This window comes from Mytilus galloprovincialis, chromosome 9 (assembly GCF_965363235.1).
Source record: "Mytilus galloprovincialis chromosome 9, xbMytGall1.hap1.1, whole genome shotgun sequence".
NCBI lineage: Eukaryota > Metazoa > Mollusca > Bivalvia > Mytilida > Mytilidae > Mytilus > Mytilus galloprovincialis.
In genome coordinates, this window is record NC_134846.1 from 73,116,230 (window position 1) to 73,139,790 (window position 23,561).

Here is a 23,561-nt window from a genome sequence, read left to right on the forward strand (position 1 = left end):
AATATTATTATAGATAGAGATAAACTGTAAACAGCAATAATGTTCAGCAAAGTAAGATCTACAAATAAGTCAACGTGACCAAAATGGTCAGTTGACCACTTTAGGAGTTATTGCCCTTTATAGTCAATTTTTAACCATTTTTCGTAAATCTTAGTTATCTTTTTTGAAAAATCTTCTCCTCTGAAACTACTGGGCCAAATTTAACCAAACTTAGCCATAATTGGGGTATCTAGTTTAAAAAATGTGTCCGGTAACTCGGCCAACAAACCAAGATGGCTAAAAATAGAACATGGGGGTAAAATGCAGTTTTTGGCTTATAACTCAAAAACCAAAGCATTAAGAGCAAATCTGACAGGAAGTAAAATTGTTGATCAGGTCACGATTTATCTGCCCTGGAATTTTCAGATGTATCGGATAATCAGTTGTTAGGTTGCTGCCCCTGAATTGGTAATTTTGAGGAAATTTTGCTGTTTTTTTTGTTATCTTGAATATTATTATAGATAGAGATAAACTGTAAACAGCAATAATGTACAGCAAAGTAAGAACTAAAAATAAGTCACTATGACCAAAATAGTCAATTGACCCCCTAAGGAGTTATTGCCCTTCATAGTCAATTTTTAACAATTTTCTTAAAATTTGAAGATTTTCAATAACGTTTTCCACAGAAAGTACTATTATAGATCGAGATAATTGTAAGCAGCAAGAATGTTTAGTAAAGTAAGATCTACAAACACATCACCATCACCAAAACACAATTTTGTCATGAATCCATCTGTGTCCATTGTTTAATATTCACATAGGCCAAGGTGAGCGTCACAGGCTCTTTAGAGCCTCTAGTTTGTATGAGGCTGAGAAACTGGGGAAGGGTTCTACTGAGCCCTTCCCAAGTTTTAAGCCAAGTACAAAAAAGTTGATATTTTTCTGACATTGACCTCATATTGCTTTTATGCTGCAACTGAAATAAATAAATTGATTGCTATCTGAATTGTAACACAAATTTCAAACTTTTTTTCTTCCCATAATGAACCCCTGACTGTGGAAAAAGTGTTCCATGATGAAATTGACATTGCACAAAATATAGCTGTGTTACTATATTTAGGAAATAAAGACACAACTAGTTGCTGTATAATTTAAAATCTTTTAACAGGAAATACAAAAAAACTGGAATGGAACTAGGGATTATGTGATACTGTATGTAGTTTACCTCATTCTATTTTTTTAAAATATCAATCTTTGGGGGTTCTCTTAGCATACAAATTTGCTAAGCAAAATTTCCCTGCAGTTCACTTTAGAATGGAATAAAATTTTCAGCAAAACTTCCTGTACTATTTTGATAGATAAATGACATTATGTGAATCTTTCAGGTAATATTCAAGACAGACATATATGGCACATTTCGACAGACGTTAGTGTTTGATTTTGGTATGGAGCCTTTATTAAGTAGAGAAATGCAGATAGAATCAGCTCCTATCACTGATACAGAAAAGTTGTCAAAAGATCTCCAAATGACTGACCAAGGCAGATGGACGAATGAAAATATACAACTTACTGAATATGAAAATAAGTAAGATTAAAGTAGTTGTTGTTTTCATACTTGGGCATGCTTAACAGAAGGTACAAATAATGTATGTGTTTAGATGTAGGAAAACAATGTATTGTGCAAAGGTTAAATTCATTAGATATTCCTATTTAAACACCTTATGGGAGTTCACTTCTCAGTTTCAATGTAATTAACTTTTTAAATCACTAGTTTATATTGATAGGGGATTAATAAAGGAATCCAAAGAGCAAAAAAAATATTTAGGTCACCGTGCTTGTTTTCGAGATATTAGCCATTGAAATTTTGGCGGGAAAATATTCTCTCTTGATTTTTCATAGCTTTAGTATTGACAAGGTGAAGTTCTCAAAAACTTTAAAAAGTAATTAAAATTTGACAGACTTTTACAGATGGCATATTATTGTACATGTAAAAGATTTACAAAAAGAAAAATGGGGGTCACCGGGCAAATTTTTGCAAGGCATTCAAATTGATAAAACCAGAGGATTCCGAAAATCTGACAAAATATTCAAAACATGACAAGCTAGCTTCCTTATATCTTCAAGTAAGCTTCTGTTAGTATTATTTCATACATGCATCATTTCAAAAATAGGTTGTCTTTCTTTGTGATAGTCAGAAGGAGTTTGACATTTGATTGATTGGTTAATTGGGGTTTAACACTAGGTCATCACACCAAGGGTCTAGAAACAGTCATATTTGCCTGACATGAATTTTTATGGCAAAATATTATATGTTTGAGATGTAAAACTGATAATTATTACTACTTAGGCCAACTAAAATTAATTAGTAGATTTTCATCCAAAATTTTGAAGAAAAATGGGGCGGGTGGGAGGATTTTATTTTTTATTTTTTATTTCTTATGAAACCCTCTTGTGACGTGTTCTTCACACAGATGCAGATATAATTAATATGTAAAACATGAACTAAACAAAAAAGAAGTTGTTTAATGACTCTATTGAGGGTATTGGGGCAGAAGGTGTTTGCTTTTTGTCAACAAAAAAACAATAGCCATGGGTAAATCGAAGTGTATGTTTGCCGATTTTTGAACTCAATATACTGTCATAAATCTAACAAGTTCGTGCTTGTGTCAATTGGTTTAATCCAGTTATATTTGTACCAATGTGTTCCACGATTCTTGCTCTTTGGATATAATTCATAGTCAAAAATTCCTGACACAAAGTCATTTTATCAATAAAATAATCAACGGTTCTAATCACAGAAATATGTGTCATGCCGCAATTTGCGTTCTTGGACACAGCGTATTACTTGAATCCCGAGTATTTCATGCCCTTCTCGTAATCAATCTCTATTCTCGGTAGATGATTTGTCACCATAGAGCTGCAGAATCATTTTAAATTACTCGGAAGAAATACGAAAACCCAAATTTGAAACAGGAAGTTTTGAATGAAACGAAATGTTTGACGTTTACCGGAAACGGAAATGAACAAAATCCGGAAATCGTAAATTTTTTGAAAATAAAAAAAATCGGGGTGGGGCGATTTCAGAGGGGCGGGCGGGGATGAAAATCTATCAATTAATTTTAATTGGCCTTAAGTTGAGAAAAGAGAATCCCTATGAAATAGCTATAATGTGCCTGTTTTAGGCTGATATATTGATACAACATGTGTTAGAAGAAAACTTATGTAAATGCTTAACAAGAATTGTTGTTTAATTTCAGGATAATAATAATAGACTTATTTGAGTTTTATCCTCACTGATTATGATAATACAATTTTGCAATTATTTGTTTTCAGGACAAATGATTATTCATTAGATGAGAAGAAATTGTTGACTAAATATAGTTTACCAGAAAGTGATAAATTTAGAATAGCTGAACACTTGATGCACCCAGCTTCAAAGGAGACTTACAGAATCTGGATGCATGAAATGTTATATTTAGAAGAATGGGCTCAACTCGAAAATATTGCAAGGTAAAATCACAATTTAGGTTAAAAAAATCATTGTTTTAGGAAACATGATTTTCTTTTTAATTGAAGAAGAATGCATGTCAAATTTTTTTTGTTATACCTTTAAAACATTTTTTGTATATTACTGTATTTGAATAAACAACCGTAACAGTTTTTTGTCAATTTGGCCATATATGATATTTGAACCCCTTCATACATTTGAAAAACTAGTAAAAGCATACCAGTTATCTACTGACCATCTGCTTGAATTTTATTGACCTTTACATCAAGCTAAAATTTAAAAACAAAAAGTATACAAAACAAGTATAGGTAAATTGATATTATTTTATATACTTGATTACACAATTGTCGAAATACTTCTCATCATTACATTGTATATTATCTGTAAATTCAGATATATTTTCGATTAATCGAGTGAATATATATACTTTCTGTCAGTTAAAATCGTTTCTAATATTTTAGGTACAATGTCAAGACTGAGCTTCAAGTAGTAGATAAATTCATGTTGGTACCTGGTTCACTGATAGGTGGGGCTAAATATGCCCATGAAGGTCAAATGTTTGCACGTGTGCAACTAAAAGAGAATTTATCTGAAGATTCTGTTGGTGGAAGATTGATAATGAACTCTCAAGTTGCTTGGTTATCTGAAGTTACTGCAACTCCAGTACCAACAGGGGAACTTAGAAAAGTAAGAGCATATTGTTATTCGAATGTGTGGCTGATTGATACGGTATATACCATTATGAAGGAAAACATTATAAGATATGTAATTGACACATGTGTAAAATTAATTAAGGTTTGAATAAACCTAAACTTTAAAAAAGCAAAAAATATTTGCCTAATCCATAATTTCATCACACACTCATTTCCATGTTCAGAAAATTGTGGAATCATATTGAACATGTTCAAATTTTTTTTTACCACAACTTCATAGAAAATTAAAATTAAACCACAAGATATACAGGTGAAAACCTGGTTGAAATAGAACAAAAGAATTGAAGCTCTTTGTAAGAGAAGGCGATAAATGCTTACTGTTATGTTTACTATAGTAACAAAAAATTTAAAAGTTAATAGAAAAAAATAAAATGACAATTTTCTTCTCAATTAGAAGTGTTCTATTTTATAAACACCATTTGCATAAGGTTTCAATTTATCTATTGCATAGTAAAGCAGAACAATTAGATATCAAGTCAACGACATGGGTATCTATAAAGTTGGATGTAGAAAATGGCATAACCTCTGATTTTTTGGAAAAAAATACCACAGACGGAGAAAATATCAATCTATTAGTTCAATAATTTTCTTGTCTGCCCTTCCATTATGTGACTCAAGAAAAAATTCTTAAAAATGGGTAACAATTGTATCGAAAAGAGAAAATCGAGTGCATCTTTTTATGTTAGGGCGTGTTTGAGTTGAATATTTTGTCTTGAAAACGTACAAAGCAAGAATATTTGATACATCATCTCACTTCAGATTCTATCATTTTTATATATCAAAGCTACAGGTTGACTTTATAACATAAAAAAATCAGAGTAGGTGTGTTCGAATAGCTATTTTTTTACTATAACTACCTGACGACAGTCTTTCAAGTTGGATGATGAAAATGCATATCTTCGGAAAAAAAAAAAAAAAAAAATTTGTGTGTGATAACTATGGTTTATAGTCTTCAACCACTAAAAAAATCTAGTCTGCCCTTTCACGAAATATTCAATTAGATTTTTTTTTAAATGTTTATGATTTTTTCAAAAATTCCACCTGACAACCGATTAGACAATAGTTTTAAGTTGAATCAATGCACACGATCATTAACCGATGCTCATTAGCTAGTAGATACATTTGTCTTTTAAAATACAATTGACATATAAGGATCGTAATGGTGCTATGCAGATAAATTTATCGGTTTTCAAGAGCAAAATTGGCAGCGCGTCCTCCCTACAATGGCTTCCATTTCTACGATTGTGAAAATTAACTGGCGTAATGGGGAGATAATTTTGACGAAGTAGAATCCTGACTGTATATATTCAACTAGACAAACAAATTGATAGGACTAACAGATGGACAGAAGCTTAGACCAGAAAATATAAGGCTTCCTTCTATCATAGGCAGAGCATAAAAAGTAAACATGTGAATTATAGAAAAATAAGTTCTGGCCAGATTTTTTTATAGATTACTTTTTATTGAATTGAAGTGAATTTGAAGTGAATGATATATATGACAATTTCCTTCAATGATTTTTTTTTTACTTTTTTGTAAATTTGCAATTTATGTTATTTCCTTTCGTCATTGTCAAAACAATACATGACTTGTTCTTAACTAAAATGTATATATAAAAAGGGAATTATCTTTTACAGGTATTTGAAGTTATTGTTGAAGATAAAGGAAAAGATTTTATATTTTTACGATTATCAAAGAAATGTGTATCTGATTTAGGATTGAGTAATGATGACAATATTGAAGTAGAGGTAAGTATTTTTATTATTGGGATATTTACTCAATAATTGATGGACCAAGTTCGAGTAAGAGTACAATTTGTGAATATTACAATGATATTAAGTATTTGTTAATGTGACCTCTTAAAAGTTGAGACCATTGAATGTTAAACAAGTAACATTCAATCAATAAAAAGTTGTCCTTAAATTCAAAAACAGAAAAATATAATTGAATGTGACTCATATAGCTGCATAATGACAATCAAGAAGTTTCTAATGAAATGATCCGAAACCAGTTACATATTTTACATGAATAAAACCATATCTGGAAAGATAATACTGTCAATTCAGTAATTATTGCAATCATTTATTATTTATCCATTTTAGGAAATATGCATACAATAATGCTATAATAAAAATTCTAAAATTGACATATCCATAGATAATATTGTGTGGATAATTAAAAAGCATGTCATCAAGTTCACACTTACCATCAGTCTATCAAATTTTAAAAGAATAATAAATATAGATGGTTTAGCCTCTCCAATTAGAATCATGATATACATGTATAAATGTTAAAAACCTAACATCTTTATGCTAATTTCATTTCCAGTTTCTGTTTAAAAGTCTGTTACACCTAACATGTCATGTTTATACTGACTTAATTTTTAGTTGAATAGCTTATATTTAACACCTTACATCTTCAATTTCAGTTAAAAAGGCTTTAACCCCTACCATCCTTATACTAATTTCAGCTCTAGTTTCAGTTTGATAGGTTATTTATTACCCCTTTTATCTTCATACTAATTACAGATCCAGTTTCAGTTAAAAAAAAGCTATTACTCTAACATCTTTATGCTAACTTTAGATCCAGTTTCATTTTTGAAAAGTTTATGACACCTAACATCTTTATACTAACTTCAGTTCCAGTTTCAGTTAAAAGGTATAACCCCTAACAACTTTATACTAATTTCAGATCGAGTTTCAGTCAAAAAGGCTTTTACACCTAACATATATACACTTATTTCAGATCTAGTTTTAGTTATAAAGGCTAAAACACCTACCATCTTTATACTAATTTCAGTTCAAGTTTTAGTTATAAAGGCTATGGCCCCTAACAACTTTATACTAATTTCAGATCCAGTTTCAGTTAAATAGGTTATCTAAGTGTGAGATGCATGCAGCAATAGATGGTATATCTACCTTAGATTTAGTGTTTCCTCCTCCAGACAAAATACCCACAACCTTCTGGGCAAGTACAGAGTAAGTTAAATACATGTACAATATACTATAACAACAGTTTGTAGTAGAAAAAACACACAATTTAAAAAAAGGGTATATAGTATAATGAAAATTTTGTAATTAGTTCTAAAGAATCATTGTTTCATTTTATACAACAATATTTATTATACCCCCGCTTTAAAAAAGGGGGGTATACTGTTTTTATACCCCCGCTTTAAAAAAAGGGGGTATACTGTTTTACCTCTGTCTGTCCTTCCGTCAGTCCGTCAGTCCGTCCGTCCCATGAATATTTTTCGTCGCATTTTTCTCAGGAACTACAATACAAGGATTTCTGAAATTTGGTTTCAGGGTTTATCTAAGTCAGCTATACCGTGTGATGCGCTTTCAGATTGATCACTTGACAACTTCCTGTTTACCGAACACTTGTATGATTTTACACATGATAGCCAAGTTGAAAATTTTCGTCACATTTTTCTCAGGAACTACAATACAAGGATTTCTGAAATTTGGTTTCAGGATTTATATAAGTCAGCTATACCATGTGATGTGTTTTCAGATTCATCACTCGACAACTTCCTGTTTACCGAACACTTGCATATTTTTACACTATTAATATTATCCACTTGCGGCGGGGGTATCATCAGTGAGCAGTAGCTCGCAGTTTCACTTGTTTTAACAATGATTTGTCATCTACTTTAAAAAAAATTATATAAAATTTAGTAAGTGTATATAAGTCAATTCTTCACATTTTGTTCATTGTAACAGTAAAAAATAAATGTTAGGAAACATTTTAGATATGAATAATTGAAGGACATTACTTCTTTACTTATCAATGTTTAATTTAAGTCAAGTTCTTTTACTAAGTATCCACATCAGTATGTACCTGTATTTTTCAGAAAAGAATTCTGTGATTTAGTGAGTTCAAAGTTGAATAGTAAACAGAAAGAGGTGGTGTGTGGGATAACTGCTGGTCGGGATCTCAGCTTACCTCCCTTGTTATTGCTTGGCCCATATGGGACTGGAAAGACTTATACTCTGGCGCAGGCTGCCGTCCAATCCTTAGAAGATGATAATTGTAGAATATTAATTTGTACTCATTCTAATAGGTAAATGTTGGTGATTATGTATATATATATATATATATATATTCTTTATTCCAAAAGCAATACAGCTTATAGGTATCAAGTACAATAAATATTACATTAAATGTAGTAAGCAACAAGTATTACAATAAGGAAATTCATTAATATACAATTAATACAATTAAAAACAAATGTAGGAGCATGATATTAAGGAGGCTCGAGGGTATAAAAATTTCAGAAAAAAATCAAACATTTGTTTTTCATAACAAATTTTATTTATTTCCTTTTGTAGTTGTTACTTTATCATATGGTACAAAAATTATTCAAAACAATCAATTCGTGTTGGCCCCAGATGACTTTCAAAATGTATACATCATTGAAAAAGTTCCAAATTATCTCCCTTTGGTGGAAAAATGCCATTTTTTGGCTCTAAAATTGAAATATCTTTTTCAACTCATAGGTGACCTATCTTTTTTAATATAATTTCCATATAAGCTGTACTTAAACTAAATTATTGTAACATTTTAGCGATTTCTGTAATAAATTTCTTTTTTTTATTTCGATATTACCTTTATTTCTCCTATTACTTCAACAGAAAAAAAACACCTTTACAAAAATGTATGCTTCTTTCGAAGGCAGATTGTGAGCGCAAATGAACGGTGACCCCATTTTTTTATATTATTTTTCTATTAACTATAAGATAAAGTTCATTTATAGAAAAATATAGAAAAATCCTATATAAATGATTTAGACCCGCGAACCCCCTTAATTAGCATAATTTAACAATCTTAATTAAAGTATGATATACACATTCAACGACATTCAACGATTCTGAATTTTTTCAGCAATACATAAAAACTTCCCAAAATTATTGAGTTCTTTTATATTACAATACTGATGGATTTCTCGAATAATAAGGTTTGATATAGTAGTGTAATTATTTGCTAAAATATTGTGAGGTTATTGTGATGTTAAAGTTGTTGTTTTCGATGATACCTTGCCTATCATGAAACAAAAGCAATATTTTTTATGATTGTTGGATAAGGTATTCTTCAAAACTTGAATATAAAACAATCTTGTTTGAATTCTTTACCTGCATTTTGAAACTGCTTAACAGAGTACATATTCGTACACACAATACATTATTTTCAATATAAAATATATTTGAATATTTGACGAATTAGAAGTTACATATAACTTTGATATGATTTACCTCCAGTAAATATTTGTTTTATATTTTTTCAGTGCTGCTGATCTATATATTAAAGAGTTCATTCACCCACTTGTTAAAGAAGGAAATTTAAAGGCAGTTCCATTACGTATATATTATCGTCATCGTTGGAAACAGACAGTTCCAGATGTAGTGCTACAATACTGTCCCCTAGATATGTCGGGGAAATCTAACTTCAGAATGCCTACCAAGGAAGATGTAGAGAAGCATCGAATCATTATCACAACTCTTAGTACAGCTAGATATTTGTGTGACCTTAACCTTGCTAGAGGTCAGTCTTAAAATATGGAACAAAAATCTTAGGAGTAAGAACAATGCATAAGATCTGTATTCTTTGTAAGATAATGATAGGTTATAATTTTAAATACTTAATTGAGATAGTAAGTTCTGTTCCATTAAACATTTCCATTAGTCCCTTAAAAAAACTTTCGTTGTAGTTATTAAACCATTCAAAACATTAGTATGAAGGTGACAGATTGTTTTACGATGGTTATAAAAGTGTTATTTGATTAGAAGATTAGGTATGGTTGACAATGAGACAACTAACACTCCACCAAATGACATACTGTGGATTCATTATAATTCGTTGGATACCAATTTTCGTGGATTTTGTGGGCACAGTCAAACCACGAAATTAAATATTCAACGAATGATAATTTTTCTATAGGTTTGTATGCAGACTTCAGCAAAACCGCGAAATAAATATCCACAAATATGCAAGTTTTTCTTAATTCACGAAAATTGGTACCCACGAAAATAAATGAATCCACAGTAGAAGTTCTCTCTTTCCATTAAAGTAAACTTTATAGTTTGTTACATCGTTTGTTTACAGATGCATTTTCACACATCATAGTGGACGAAGCTGCCCAAGCATTGGAAGCTGAATGTTTAATTCCACTATCCCTGGCTGGACCTCATACAAAGATTATATTGTCAGGAGATCACATGCAGGTATTCACACCGTTCTAAACATTTAATTTCTGTTATATAAAGCTTTAAATGATGGCCTTCAGATTATTTTTTTTTATATTATTTCACTTTCTCCAGCACAGAAATGGTGGTTTGCTTTTGAATAAAGATCAAATAATCCATTTTGAACATAAGCTTGTTTTGTGTTCCCCTTTTGTAATGAAGCAACAATGTTTTTGTCCTGTCTCTAAAAAAATGTTCCAGCTCTCTACTGTTAACTTGAGAAAGGACTGATACAGTACGATTGCTTGTCACAATTAACATATTAATTAGCTTAATTTGCCTTTAATGATTTATGAAGAAAATAATAATTATATGGAGTATGTATTTTATAATCATGAGTTCCTTGTTAACATCATTGTTGTTAAAGGAGAGGGAATTTCTTTTACAATACAATTTATTGATGACTATAAATGTTAAATTTCAGATGAGTCCTGAGATATATTCAGACTTTGGTAAACAACAAGGTTTTGACAGATCCCTTTTAGAACGGTTGTATGACTTGTATCCAGATAAGTGTCCTTGCAGTATGATGTTATGTGAGAATTACAGATCACACAGGGAAATCATAGATTTTACCTCCGATCTTTTCTATGATCATCTGTTAGTAGCCAGTGGAAACCAGCCACCTCATCCCAAATACCATCCACTTACTTTCTTTACTGTACGGGGAGAGGATTTACAACATCAAAATTCTACAGGATTCTACAATGTTTCAGAGGTACAATTTATATTTATACTTTTATGATAAAATATTAAAATTCAGTTAGACATAGACTGTTATTGCAAACAAAGTCTGTCTGATATAAGGTATAGCCTATATTTTGGATTTTAATCAGACAGTCATATAAGAACAAGGAAAAAGGTAAATCATAAGAAAATGAATTCAGTGTTACATTGGGACATTAAATTTTACATTGTTGACATTAAATTTTACATTGTGGACATTAAATTTACAATGTGGACATTAAATTTAACAATGTGGACATTTAATGTTACAGTGAGGGCATTAAGGTGGATCATAAGCAGTGGCGGATCCAGCCATTTTAAAAAGGGGGGGTTCCCAACCCAGAGTAAAGGGGGGGTTCCAACTATATGCTCCCATTCAAATGCATTGATCGGCCAAAAAAAAGGGGGGTTCCAACCCCCGAAACCCCCCCCCCCCCCCCCGGATCCGCCACTGATAAGTATATATTTTTTGAGACAGAATTTTCTTATAATTTGCCAAAATGAAGATTTTACTATGCTTTTTCAAAAATTTAATAAACAGTATGGGTCACCATGCTATTTTTCAAACTATGAGTCGTTGAAAATTGTCAAAATTTGGTTAGTTTGTTCATGAAAAAACACATTAGTGTGCATAAAAAAATTCTATGAGATAGAATTTTGAAATAAATTGTGAGAAGATAGGTTTCATAATATGTTTTAAGAAATTAAAAAGAAAACATGGTGTCACCAAACTTGTTTTCTTGCTACAAGTAAATATTCAAAATTTCCCTATTAGCCCAGTATAAATTTTGTACTAAAAGAGTTATCTCCCCTTAAATGGCTCATTGGATAAAAATGATTTTAGAACCCAAAAAATTGATATTTGTTAAAATATTTTGTTTAATACAATTAATTAACAAGTATTCTTTATTATAGAAAAACAGTCTAACCATTGAATTGCAAATCTTTCTCCAAATTTGCAGATTTAGGCAAATAACTAGACCGATTTTGTACTGTGTTTGTACAATCCAAGATGGCGGTATACCATCAATCTACCTTAAATGTTGCATTGTAGTTAATGTAAGTTTAATGACAATTACTCATGTTTTGTGACTTCAAAAAAGAAGATTCTTGTCCATTTCACTCCCTAACAACAAAAACCTTAGATTGATCTGATGTATATGATTTATTTGATTACAGATATATGAAGTGATAGACAGAGTGACTGATTTAAAGAATAATTGGCCAGAAGAGTTTGGTGATATTAATGATGGAGGCATTGGTGTTTTATGTCATTATGCTGACCAGGTCAGATATTGTATATAAAAATATTATCTGTTTAACTTGAAATTGAACTTGATTTCGGCAACTATGAGAAGTTGTCTTTTTCTTATTTCTTTATGAATAAGGAAATTTACAAGCATTTTATTGAAGAAAAAAAACCAGCTAATGCTCTAGGTGCATGATTTATTAACTTTACAATCAATTTGTATAAAATAAACATTTTTTTATGATCATTTGAAACCTCTGTTATTGATATGCAGAACGTAAATGTTAATAATCTTTATGGAAGGGCCAATCATGCATTTCACATTGAATTGTATAGTGTAATTAATTGAATTTGTGCATCTGATATAAAACATTGATTTTTTTTATTGTTATTAACAGTCAACCTTGCAATAAATTAAAACATAACAATTGATCTGTTTTACATTGTATCTTCAAAGAAACAATATGCAAAGAATACAAATAGTTTCATTATCAGAGTTGATAGTGGTACTGGTTATAATTATTGATAGATCAACAAGGAAGCTAGGTTATTACATTCAATGAAATTATATTACAACATTAAAAATGTATTGTTGATTTTTAATTATTTCTGTATTTATCTTGTAGGTGTATAGAATACGTTCAGAATTGAGAAAAAAAAGATTATTTAATGTCAGTGTAGAAAGAATTTATAATGTGCAAGGTAACAATTTCTTTTTATTTTAGAAGCAGTTTTTCTATTTTCTTCAATTATTGGGAAATATTGTAGGACAAATGTGCTTAAAAAGATTTCAAAGCAGAATTCTATTGTCTTCATTTATTATAGCAAGAAGTAACTTGGGACATTTTAAATTGAAACTTTATTTTACAAAAAAAAAAATTGAAACTAATGTCAATACTGCAATATAAAAATCCAGATGAAAATAAAAAGGATTAAGGTGAAGACTACAAAATGTGCATTAACAACAACAGAAGACAAAGGAAACTGTTTTATTTTTACAGGTAAACAGTTTCGAGTTGTAATATTGAGTACTGTGCGGACTCGACATACATGTGAGACACAGCAGGAGGACTATATGGACTATGGTTTCTTGTCAAATGTAAAATTACTGAATACCGCCCTGACCAGAGCTCAGTCCTTAGTTATTGTAGTGGGAGATCCTCTGTCTCTTTGTCTAGTGGGAAAATGCAGGTTTGTTTTTGAAAGTTTGCAAAATATCTAATGTATAGATTTCATTATTACAATAACTGATTTAATTTAACATACAAACATATTTTATGTGGTTTGGTTTTGGTTATTTAAAAGTAAGTTGTATGAATCAAAACATTTATTCAGATGACATATTTACTCACCAGTATATCAAAACAAAATTAACTACATGTAAATACAAAGAAACTTGCAATGTATATATATTTGATTATGTAATTTTGCAAAAATATAACATCTATTGTTTTGAATATGAGTACACAACTAAGTTCTTCATCTTAAACATGTTAAATATGCCAGGATTTGATTTTAAGAGTTTATTGAAGAACCTTTCTAGCTCTGAAACTATAATCATAAAATTTTATGATAATTGCCAAAAAAAAAACTCTTCAATGGAATACCGAACATATAAACACCATATTGTAAATTTCAATTTAAATTTCTCTTGTTATACTTTCCTGGATGAATTTGAAATAAATGCACATTTTTTTTCAGAAATTAAGAAAAAATAATGCTGAATTTGACATATGTATTATGTTCATAGTACTATTATATTTTTTTTTTTTTTTATCATAAACCAAACATTGTTTTCTGTGATATAATATAACATATAGTAAAGGAAGTGAATTGTGTCTACAACAGATGATACTGAAATTACTTGAAATTTTCTTCTTATTTTAGAAAAGTATGGGAGTGTTATTTAGAAGAATGCAAAGAAAATGGCAGCTTTTATGGAATGCCATGGGATGCCTTTAAAGCTCAAATAGAAGCAGCAGAGAGAAGAAAGACCTATGTGTTGAACCCTCTAGCTCCAGAATTTGTCCCTAACAGATTATATCATCCACAGCATGGAGAGAATACCAACATACCTCCCCATTTTGCTGCACAGGTCAACCAACAACCATGGTATTTAATGGGACAGAGAATGATGTATCCAGGCATGCACCTACCATCTCAGGTTAGTCAATAAAATATAAAATAATATGATAGACATTCACCTACCATCTCAGGTAAGTCAATAAAAAAATCACATTCTATAACCAACAACCATGGTATTTAATGGGACAGAGAATGATGTATCCAGGCATGCACCTACCATCTCAGGTTAGTCACTAAAATATAAAATAATATGATAGACATTCACCTACCAACTCAGGTTAGTCGATAAAAAAATCACATTCTATAACCAACAACCATGGTATTTAATGGGACAGAGAATGATGTATCCAGGCATGCACCTACCATCTCAGGTTAGTCACTAAAATATAAAATAATATGATAGACATTCACCTACCATCTCAGGTAAGTCAATAAAAAAATCACATTCTATAACCAACAACCATGGTATTTAATGGCACAGAGAATGATGTATCCAGGCATGCACCTACCAACTTAGGTTAGTCAATACAAATCATATACAATGACAGGCATGCACCTACCAACTCAGGTTAGTCAATACAAATCATATACAATGACAGACATGCACCTACCAACTCAGGTTAGTCAATACAAATCATATACAATGACAGACATGCACCTACCAACTCAGGTTAGTCAATACAAATCATATACAATGACAGACATGCACCTACCAACTCAGGTTAGTCAATACAAATCGTATACAATGACAGACATGCACCTACCAACTCAGGTTAGTCAATACAAATCGTATACAATGACAGACATGCACCTACCAACTCAGGTTAGTCAATACAAATCATATACAATGACAGACATGCACCTACCAACTCAGGTTAGTCAATACAAATCATATACAATGACAGACATGCACCTACCAACTCAGGTTAGTCAATACAAATCATATACAATGACAGACATGCACCTACCAACTCAGGTTAGTCAATACAAATCATATACAATGACAGACATACACCTACCAACTCAGGTTAGTCTATACAAATCATATACAATGACAGACATGCACCTACCAACTCAGGTTAGTCAATACAAATCATATACAATGACAGACATGCACCTACCAACTCAGGTTAGTCAATACAAATCATATACAATGACAGACATGCACCTACCAACTCAGGTTAGTCAATACAAATCATATACAATGACAGACATGCACCTACCAACTCAGGTTAGTCAATACAAATCATATACAATGACAGACATACACCTACCAACTCAGGTTAGTCAATACAAATCGTATACAATGACAGACATGCACCTACCAACTCAGGTTAGTCAATACAAATCATATACAATGACAGACATACACCTACCAACTCAGGTTAGTCAATACAAATCATATACAATGACAGACATGCACCTACCAACTCAGGTTAGTCAATACAAATCATATACAATGACAGACATGCACCTACCAACTCAGGTTAGTCAATACAAATCATATACAATGACAGACATGCATCTACCAACTCAGGTTAGTCAATACAAATCATATACAATGACAGACATACACCTACCAACTCAGGTTAGTCAATACAAATCGTATACAATGACAGACATGCACCTACCAACTCAGGTTAGTCAATACAAATCATATACAATGACAGACATGCACCTACCAACTCAGGTTAGTCAATACAAATCATATACAATGACAGACATGCACCTACCAACTCAGGTTAGTCAATACAAATCATATACAATGACAGACATGCACCTACCAACTCAGGTTAGTCAATCAAAAATCACATACTTTAAATTCTTCCTTGCTCTGTTCGAAAACAAATAAAAGTATTTCTACTCTAAATTCAATATGCTATAAACAAGACAAAAGCAAAAATAGGATTAGTTGCTCGCAGTAACATATTAATTTTTGTAGTGATACAATATTTTATTTGCTTTAAATTATTGTACAGATTTCTTTGATTCAAACATCATATAAATATAAGCAATTACTATTGTGGCTCACTTTGATCCCACGTAACTGGAGCACCTCCCATACTAATAAATTTAAATACCAAACTTGACATGGTACCATAAAACCCCGCTGTAGAAACAGCCAAAACTTTTCCTGTACCTTATAACCTAACATCAAACCTTAAAAATAGTACATACTGTTGCAGAACTAGTCTATGACAGGCATGCATTTACCAATTCAGGTCATTCAACAAAAAAATCGCAATCTATGACAGGCTTGCATTTACCAATTCAGGTCATTCAACAAAAAAATCGCCTTCAATAATGGACATGCACTTGCGAATTCAGATAAATAAATAAAATGATCACATTCTATAACATGTATGTACTAGACCAAACCAGATCAATCAAAACAAATATTCCACATTAAGATAGCTAAGTGAACAAAAAAACCTAAAAATATATCAGTTCATATCCGTAAAAACTGTTATCAAACAGACATATGCATGTGAATACATCAAAACATATCATTGATTCTCAACACAATTTTATTTATAAGTTTTAACTGGTACATGTGTTGATTATGATATGACATTTATAAAATTAATGCCAAATTAGGGTTTTGACCCAGAATTAATAGTTCATTGAACATTTAAATTATTTATATTGAGCAGGACATTGTGTGTTCTAGACTTCTTGTTGGTATTCCAGTTCTTTCACTAAAAGATTTTTTACTATATTTGTAGCCACTACAGCCATACATGCCTTTACAGTATCACCCAGGGTACTACCAGCCTTTAATGTACAGACCATATTTACAACAATATGTTGGGGGAGGTAGAATGCCTCAAGCTAAACTTCATCCAAGAGGAGTAAATCCTAGGTTACCAGTCCCAGTCCGAGCAGCAAAGATAGCTGACAAGGATAAGACTGGGAGAGAATCACCAGTAGGTGGCAAGAAATCTGGCCAACGTAGAACCATGATGTATGTGCCAAGAGGTCCTCTTCCTTATTATCCTGCTGTACACCCACATTATAATCCATACACACCTGGGTTACCTTATTATATGGTTCAAGAAGATCCTCGAATGGCTGCCATGCTTCGTCATCCGTACTCAATCTATCCACAGCATCCGTATCATCCTGCTGGTAATTTTATCCCGTTTCAAAACTCTCCTCCATCTCACGGCAGTGATGATGGTAGCAGACATTCGGATGAAGGTCGTGACTCAAGGTCATTATCACCAGCAACACAAGGACAAAATGTAACACCAGGTACATCTCCAAGCTCAACTATAGCAGGTCAGCCTATTCACTTTCTGCCCAATGTTAAACATGTACCAGTTCATTTGTTTGGTCAAAGATCAAGAACTCCCACAGGAAATTCAAGATCAAGCACCCCAAGAGAGACAGATTCTCCATTGGATATTTCATCTGAAGTAAAAGCAGAGGCTCAGGGTGAAATGGATTACATGGCAATGTCTTTAGATACACATGAAAGACGGTCTTCAGCTCAAAGTCCATTAGGGCGAGTCATTGCATCAGCTCAGCGCAGACAAGAGGCTTCATCTACTGTTACCACATCTTACGAGAGCAGGTCAGAAACTCATACACCAACACGATACTCTGAGGAGAGAACGCTAGCACAACATAAATCTGCACTGAAAATATCAACAGGATTCAGTCGACAGTTCAGTGAGGATATGAAAACACCAACAGAAATAAAAAACTTAGTTCAAATGATAGATGACGAATCTGCCGCAGACGAACGTTCATTGAAGTCGACAAATCCGATTCCAATACCGAAGTCTGCAAGAACGAATGAAAACTCCACAGGTTCAGCACCAAGTCGACTATTTCTCAAGATACCAACACAAAGAGAAATAGCTGAATCTACTGAATCACTGTCAACAAGTTCTTCAGAAAGTAGCGATGGAAGACCAACTTATGCAAGAGTTGTACGCAAACGTTTACCCTCAGGAAGTGGTGATATAGATAATATAGAGCCTCAGACACCACACACACCCGCTGGTTTTACAACTCCTGGAGCTGAAGTGGATACAGATCCTCTTGGGATACTTAGGAATCTTACCATCAACTCGTCCACTGAAAATCAGAGAACATACAAGTACTTCTCATAGAGAATTGGTCATCAGCAATTCTTTATTATTTACATTGTTGTTGGTTGAGTTTTGTTATGAACTTGTTTTTATTTGATTTTATGTAGGTCATGATTCTTATTATTTTAACTATCAAGATTTGACTGGTTGGCAGCAGTCTTTAAAGTATAAAATATGCCAACTATTACAAATGTTTTGAAATATTGATGATGGAGATTAATGTAAATCTTTATATTGACAAATATATTGTTTCTAATGTGTTATTGTACATGTTAAAATGCCTTTGATAATAAGCTTAAGGGAGTTAGACCATGGTTAAAGGGGAGATAACTTGTTGATCATTATTGCATTTGTGAAATGTGAATACATGAGTGATTTTAAAGCAAAATTCTCAAAATAATCTGTTACCTAGAAGAACATAAAAATTATTTTTACACTAGTGATTTTTCAAGTTGTTTCCTTAGGCTAGGTCTAGCTCCTGGAACGATATAAAGAATAATTATTTTTGTAGCAGAGATAGTTAAATATTTTTCCTTAAACATATTGTAGAAATGTTGTAGTGGTAGCTAGATTAACATTTAATTCTGTATATTCATAGTGCATATTTACTGGCTTGATTTAAATATGAGGGTCCAAAAATAGACTGAGGTAATTGTTTGGACTACTTTGTCAACCATATATATTAATTTGTTAAATTTAGAAAAAAATATTTGTAACAGAAAATGCCCAGATGACTTTGAAATCTGTTTTTGGATTCTCCATTTATTAAGATAGAAACTATATTTAGTAGTAAACTGCACTTGCATTATGTTGGGTTCAGATTTAAATATATTTATATGCTGCACGTTTTTTTTTCTTTATTAAAATGTATCAAAGTTTTTCAGTATACAAATGAATATTATATATATGATTACATGTGTGTGATTTTATTCAGTCATTATTTACTAAAGAAAAAAAGATGTTTGTTGATTGATACAGGAATATTGTACTTTCTTATAAATTATCTATGTATGTAATGTACTACTTTCCATAGTGTTGATTTTTAATTAAGTTAAATGGTATGATAAATGAAACCATTAACATTGGTGCCAAGCCATTGTACTTCTATACAAACATTGTCTGAAAATAAGCTACAATATCTTTCTTTGTGCTTAAACAAATAGGAATATATATTTTTGCATACAGAATTATTTTTGAATACTGATCATTTGAAATATAGATGTATGTTTAAGGAAAATATATATGATATAGAATGATATATTTGCTTAAAGCATTATAATAGCAATCATATAAATTATTTGATGACTGCATAAGTGCTAATAAATTAACCGTTTACAGACTTTTCTTTTTGTCAAGATACCTCAGCTTAATTGACAATCAAGTATGGTATCTAATTTTCATGTTACACATTTTATTATTCACCTCTAAGGGAACTCTACCAGCACATAACATAGGAGGCGTTGTTTCAGCAGCTCTTTATTTATATATACTTTTAATTATTATACATTAAAAGATGCAAACAAGTGCTACAAAGTATACCTCTAGTCCATATAAAGTCCTAAATAAATGGTAAAAAATGAAATTTCAAGATAATTAGCATAGTGCTCTTTTTGTTTTCTAATGTTTTAAGTAAAATATTGTCTTGTTGATCTCAAAGGAACAGTCTTACATAGGCAGATTTGAAAACATAAAGAAATTAACTTACAGCTTCGGGATGCACAGTACATGTATCATCAGATCTAAAAAAAACCAGTAAATAACAGCTTTGGGATACACAGTAAAAAGCAAGAAAATAACCATAATTATAAACGCTCTGGACTATAGTCTCACCAGAAAATATATATGCTATAATTATAGCAAAGCAATTTATTATACAAAATATTGGAACAATTAATGGATAGGGTATTATGTGTACAGATTATTATGTAGTTTGTTATATGTAATGAAAGTTTAAAATATTTAATACCTATCACCATGTTATTATTAATGAGAGTTTATATACATGGGTCCTGCAATAGTTAACGTATAATCTGCAAAAGAGCTGCAATATACTCTTTATGCCTTGCAGGTCTATTTTTGCAGTGGTACTAACTATACTTTATACTGAAGTATATTTATATGTGTATCTCCGCTCTTAGTCTTGAGGAATCTGCTTTTTAAGAAAACGTTTATGTTATGAACTATTTAAGATGAATATTTTTATGTTGAAATTAGAAAGTCCTCATAATGCAGATAATGGGCATTGGAAAAGAATATTTAAAATTATTAATCAAGATGGCATAATTGTTTCTTATAAATTTATTTTCCTAATTAATCATTACATTTAAGAAAAGAAATGGGTTTAAATAACTACTTTAAAATTCATCATATATTCATATCTAAAAGTAAAAAGTAATTATAAGTGTGTGTTTTTAAATGCAAAAGTTCCTTATCTTGATACTGTTTTATCTTCGAAGTGAACGTTAAGTTTTAGTTTTTTATTTGGTCTAATTTACTTCATTTATTAAAGTCTTACACACTCTCAACAGAGTTGTGTAATAATGTTTAACACTGAAAACAACCGTCAGGAGTTTGGGGAAAAAAATTATCACTTTATAATAATAAATAGATTTTAATAACAAGATCAAAAAGTGTTACTTCCTTAAAGACTAAATAATTGTCTCTTGAATGTGCGATGAAACATGAAAGTCCAGTCAGAAAGTGTCAGTTGATATTTGGATGTTAACAACTTCTGTACTATGCCTGTATACTTTATTGTTATGATGTCGGGTTTGTTATTATTCTAATAACATGGGTGTAAGCTTTAAGCAAGTGCAGTATACTTAATGTGATTGCTCAAGTAAAAATAAAACACTACAATTTTAGGAAAAGAATATCATGATCTCCGCTTCCACAATCTACCCATTGTTGAATTATTATAAAACTTGAATCCAGCTTTCATTTGTTTTCAATGTAAAATAATGTGAAATGTTTGAAATTTTCTGGTTTGCAATTGGTATATATCATGTATATTGTATGAAGGATGAATTGGAAGGGTGGTTGCTTATCATCGATAAGTTTCGGTACTAGCAACGTTTATTATTGACTCTTCTGCAAGCATTTGGTAAATTTACAGTGAAATGTTGGCTATTGGATGGGGCTAAACATAGGATGCATGCAAACTTGACAGATCTTTAATGAAAAACCTTATAATAATTCATGAAACATTTGCAATAGAGATAAATAATAACTTCTCACCTAAATTAATGGTTTCAGTTGGGTTCAATGACATCAGAAAACATAATTTTTATCATAGTGTTTGAGCTTTCACAATTAAGTATATATAAGAGTGTAGAAATTATTCTGGATTATAATAATTTTATGATAATAACATTGACTTCGTACCCCTAATCAAATATGAAATATATCTATATTTAAATAATACTGATATTTACATGTGTATAATTAATGTATGTATAGATGGATGTAATTTTACCATAGTTCTTGCTTGTTATATTGTTGTACTAATGTTAAAAGCTTATTTTGAGTGTTGCCTATTTATTTTACCATCGAATAATGGTAAAGGTGTTATTTTTTCCTTTTTGTACATTTGATATTGTGATACAAAAAGTTGCATGCAATTTATTACTTCAGATTCTGGTGTGGCGGCCATTTTCCTTCAGCTACTGCTAATTGTATATCATGTTTAATGACAATGGACCTTTAGTAATTGTTACTTTTTGTCTGCACAATTCATAAAATATTGACGTTCCTTGATCTGCATGTAAAATGATGTAGGATCAAAGATCAAGGAATGTTTTATATCACTCTTAGTTTGTTGTGATTGTAACACATTTACTAACCCCAAATCATTGTCATTTTATAATTCCCAAGGTCACTGAGATTATAAATCTAAAGGCTAAATCATACATTAAGATACTGGAAACATGTTTTGAAATTTTATTTCCATTAGAGACTAAATATGTTAACAAATTTAAGCTGCACATTAAATAAAAAGCTTGTAGTATTCAAGTGCCTTTAAGATGATATTTCAGTGACCATATTTTCATTGATCATTCACGATTTGGTTAATATATCAACCCGAAGTGTCCATAACATGAAATATAGTTAGCAGTGGTTGTAGAGAAAATGTCCTGACTGTTACACTAAAGTTTTAGACTTGAAGCTATATATATAGTATTTATATTCCTTGCTTTGTATTCACTAGTGATTAAATGTAGTTAGCACAGAAACATTGTCTTTGTTTTCTATTACAGAATTAAGTTGACAATTGATGTGATTGAATTAGTTTTGTGAAAAGTCAACCCTACCCCCAATTATCTGTATCATTTGAATAACGAAAAAATACAGCTTGAGGATCATATTATTAAACAAGAGTCAATTTCAGAAAAATGTTAAATAATAAAAAAAGGAGGGCTTTGTAGTGATGATTCAGGCAGCTTTTTTCACAGTATTAGTTCGTGTTGAGGTCAGTTTATTGGATACCACTACCGGTAGGTCAATGCTATGCTGTATGCAGTTTTATAAGTATTGGCACATCTCATTTCCATGGAGATTGTTTGGGTCAGCAACCTAATTCACAGTTATTTTTTTATTCTTATAAGAAACATTTACTTATAAAACAGTAAGATGTGACATGATTGCAAATGAGACAACTCTCAACCAGAGACCAAATGAAGAAGAAATTAACCACTGTAAGTCACCATACCGTAGAGCAGTCAACAGTGCAGTGAACCCATACTGCGTGGTTAGATATATATGGCTTCAAAATGACAAATGTAAAACAATTAAAACAAGAAAACTAACATCCTGTTATTTGTACAAAACAGTAAACAAGCAACAAAGAGACAACCGCTGTATTACAGGCTCATATCTTAGGACAGGTTTATACAGAATTGTGCTGAGTTTAACATGCTTGCTGGCGCCAAATCTTCCCCCCTTTTCTGGCACAGTGGTGTA

General features: G+C 31.2%; 1 protein-coding gene across 4 annotated transcripts in view; it reads left to right on the forward strand.

Moving 5' to 3' along the window:
- Nucleotides 1-22,834, forward strand: part of LOC143045882 (putative helicase with zinc finger domain) — a 61,949-nt gene extending 39,115 nt beyond the window's left edge. For all 4 annotated transcript variants that reach the window (XM_076218705.1, XM_076218702.1, XM_076218704.1 and 1 more), the window contains 14 exons: nucleotides 1,365-1,564; nucleotides 3,313-3,489; nucleotides 3,949-4,174; nucleotides 5,838-5,948; nucleotides 7,054-7,178; nucleotides 8,054-8,263; nucleotides 9,485-9,741; nucleotides 10,303-10,421; nucleotides 10,867-11,160; nucleotides 12,348-12,455; nucleotides 13,044-13,119; nucleotides 13,419-13,608; nucleotides 14,305-14,581; nucleotides 17,229-22,834. In XM_076218705.1, coding sequence (XP_076074820.1) covers nucleotides 1,365-1,564; nucleotides 3,313-3,489; nucleotides 3,949-4,174; nucleotides 5,838-5,948; nucleotides 7,054-7,178; nucleotides 8,054-8,263; nucleotides 9,485-9,741; nucleotides 10,303-10,421; nucleotides 10,867-11,160; nucleotides 12,348-12,455; nucleotides 13,044-13,119; nucleotides 13,419-13,608; nucleotides 14,305-14,581; nucleotides 17,229-18,623 — 3,765 coding nt within the window. In that variant the 3' untranslated portion in view covers nucleotides 18,624-22,834. The remainder of the gene's footprint in view (nucleotides 1-1,364; nucleotides 1,565-3,312; nucleotides 3,490-3,948; nucleotides 4,175-5,837; nucleotides 5,949-7,053; nucleotides 7,179-8,053; nucleotides 8,264-9,484; nucleotides 9,742-10,302; nucleotides 10,422-10,866; nucleotides 11,161-12,347; nucleotides 12,456-13,043; nucleotides 13,120-13,418; nucleotides 13,609-14,304; nucleotides 14,582-17,228) is intronic.
- The last annotated feature ends 727 nt before the right edge of the window (nucleotides 22,835-23,561 follow it).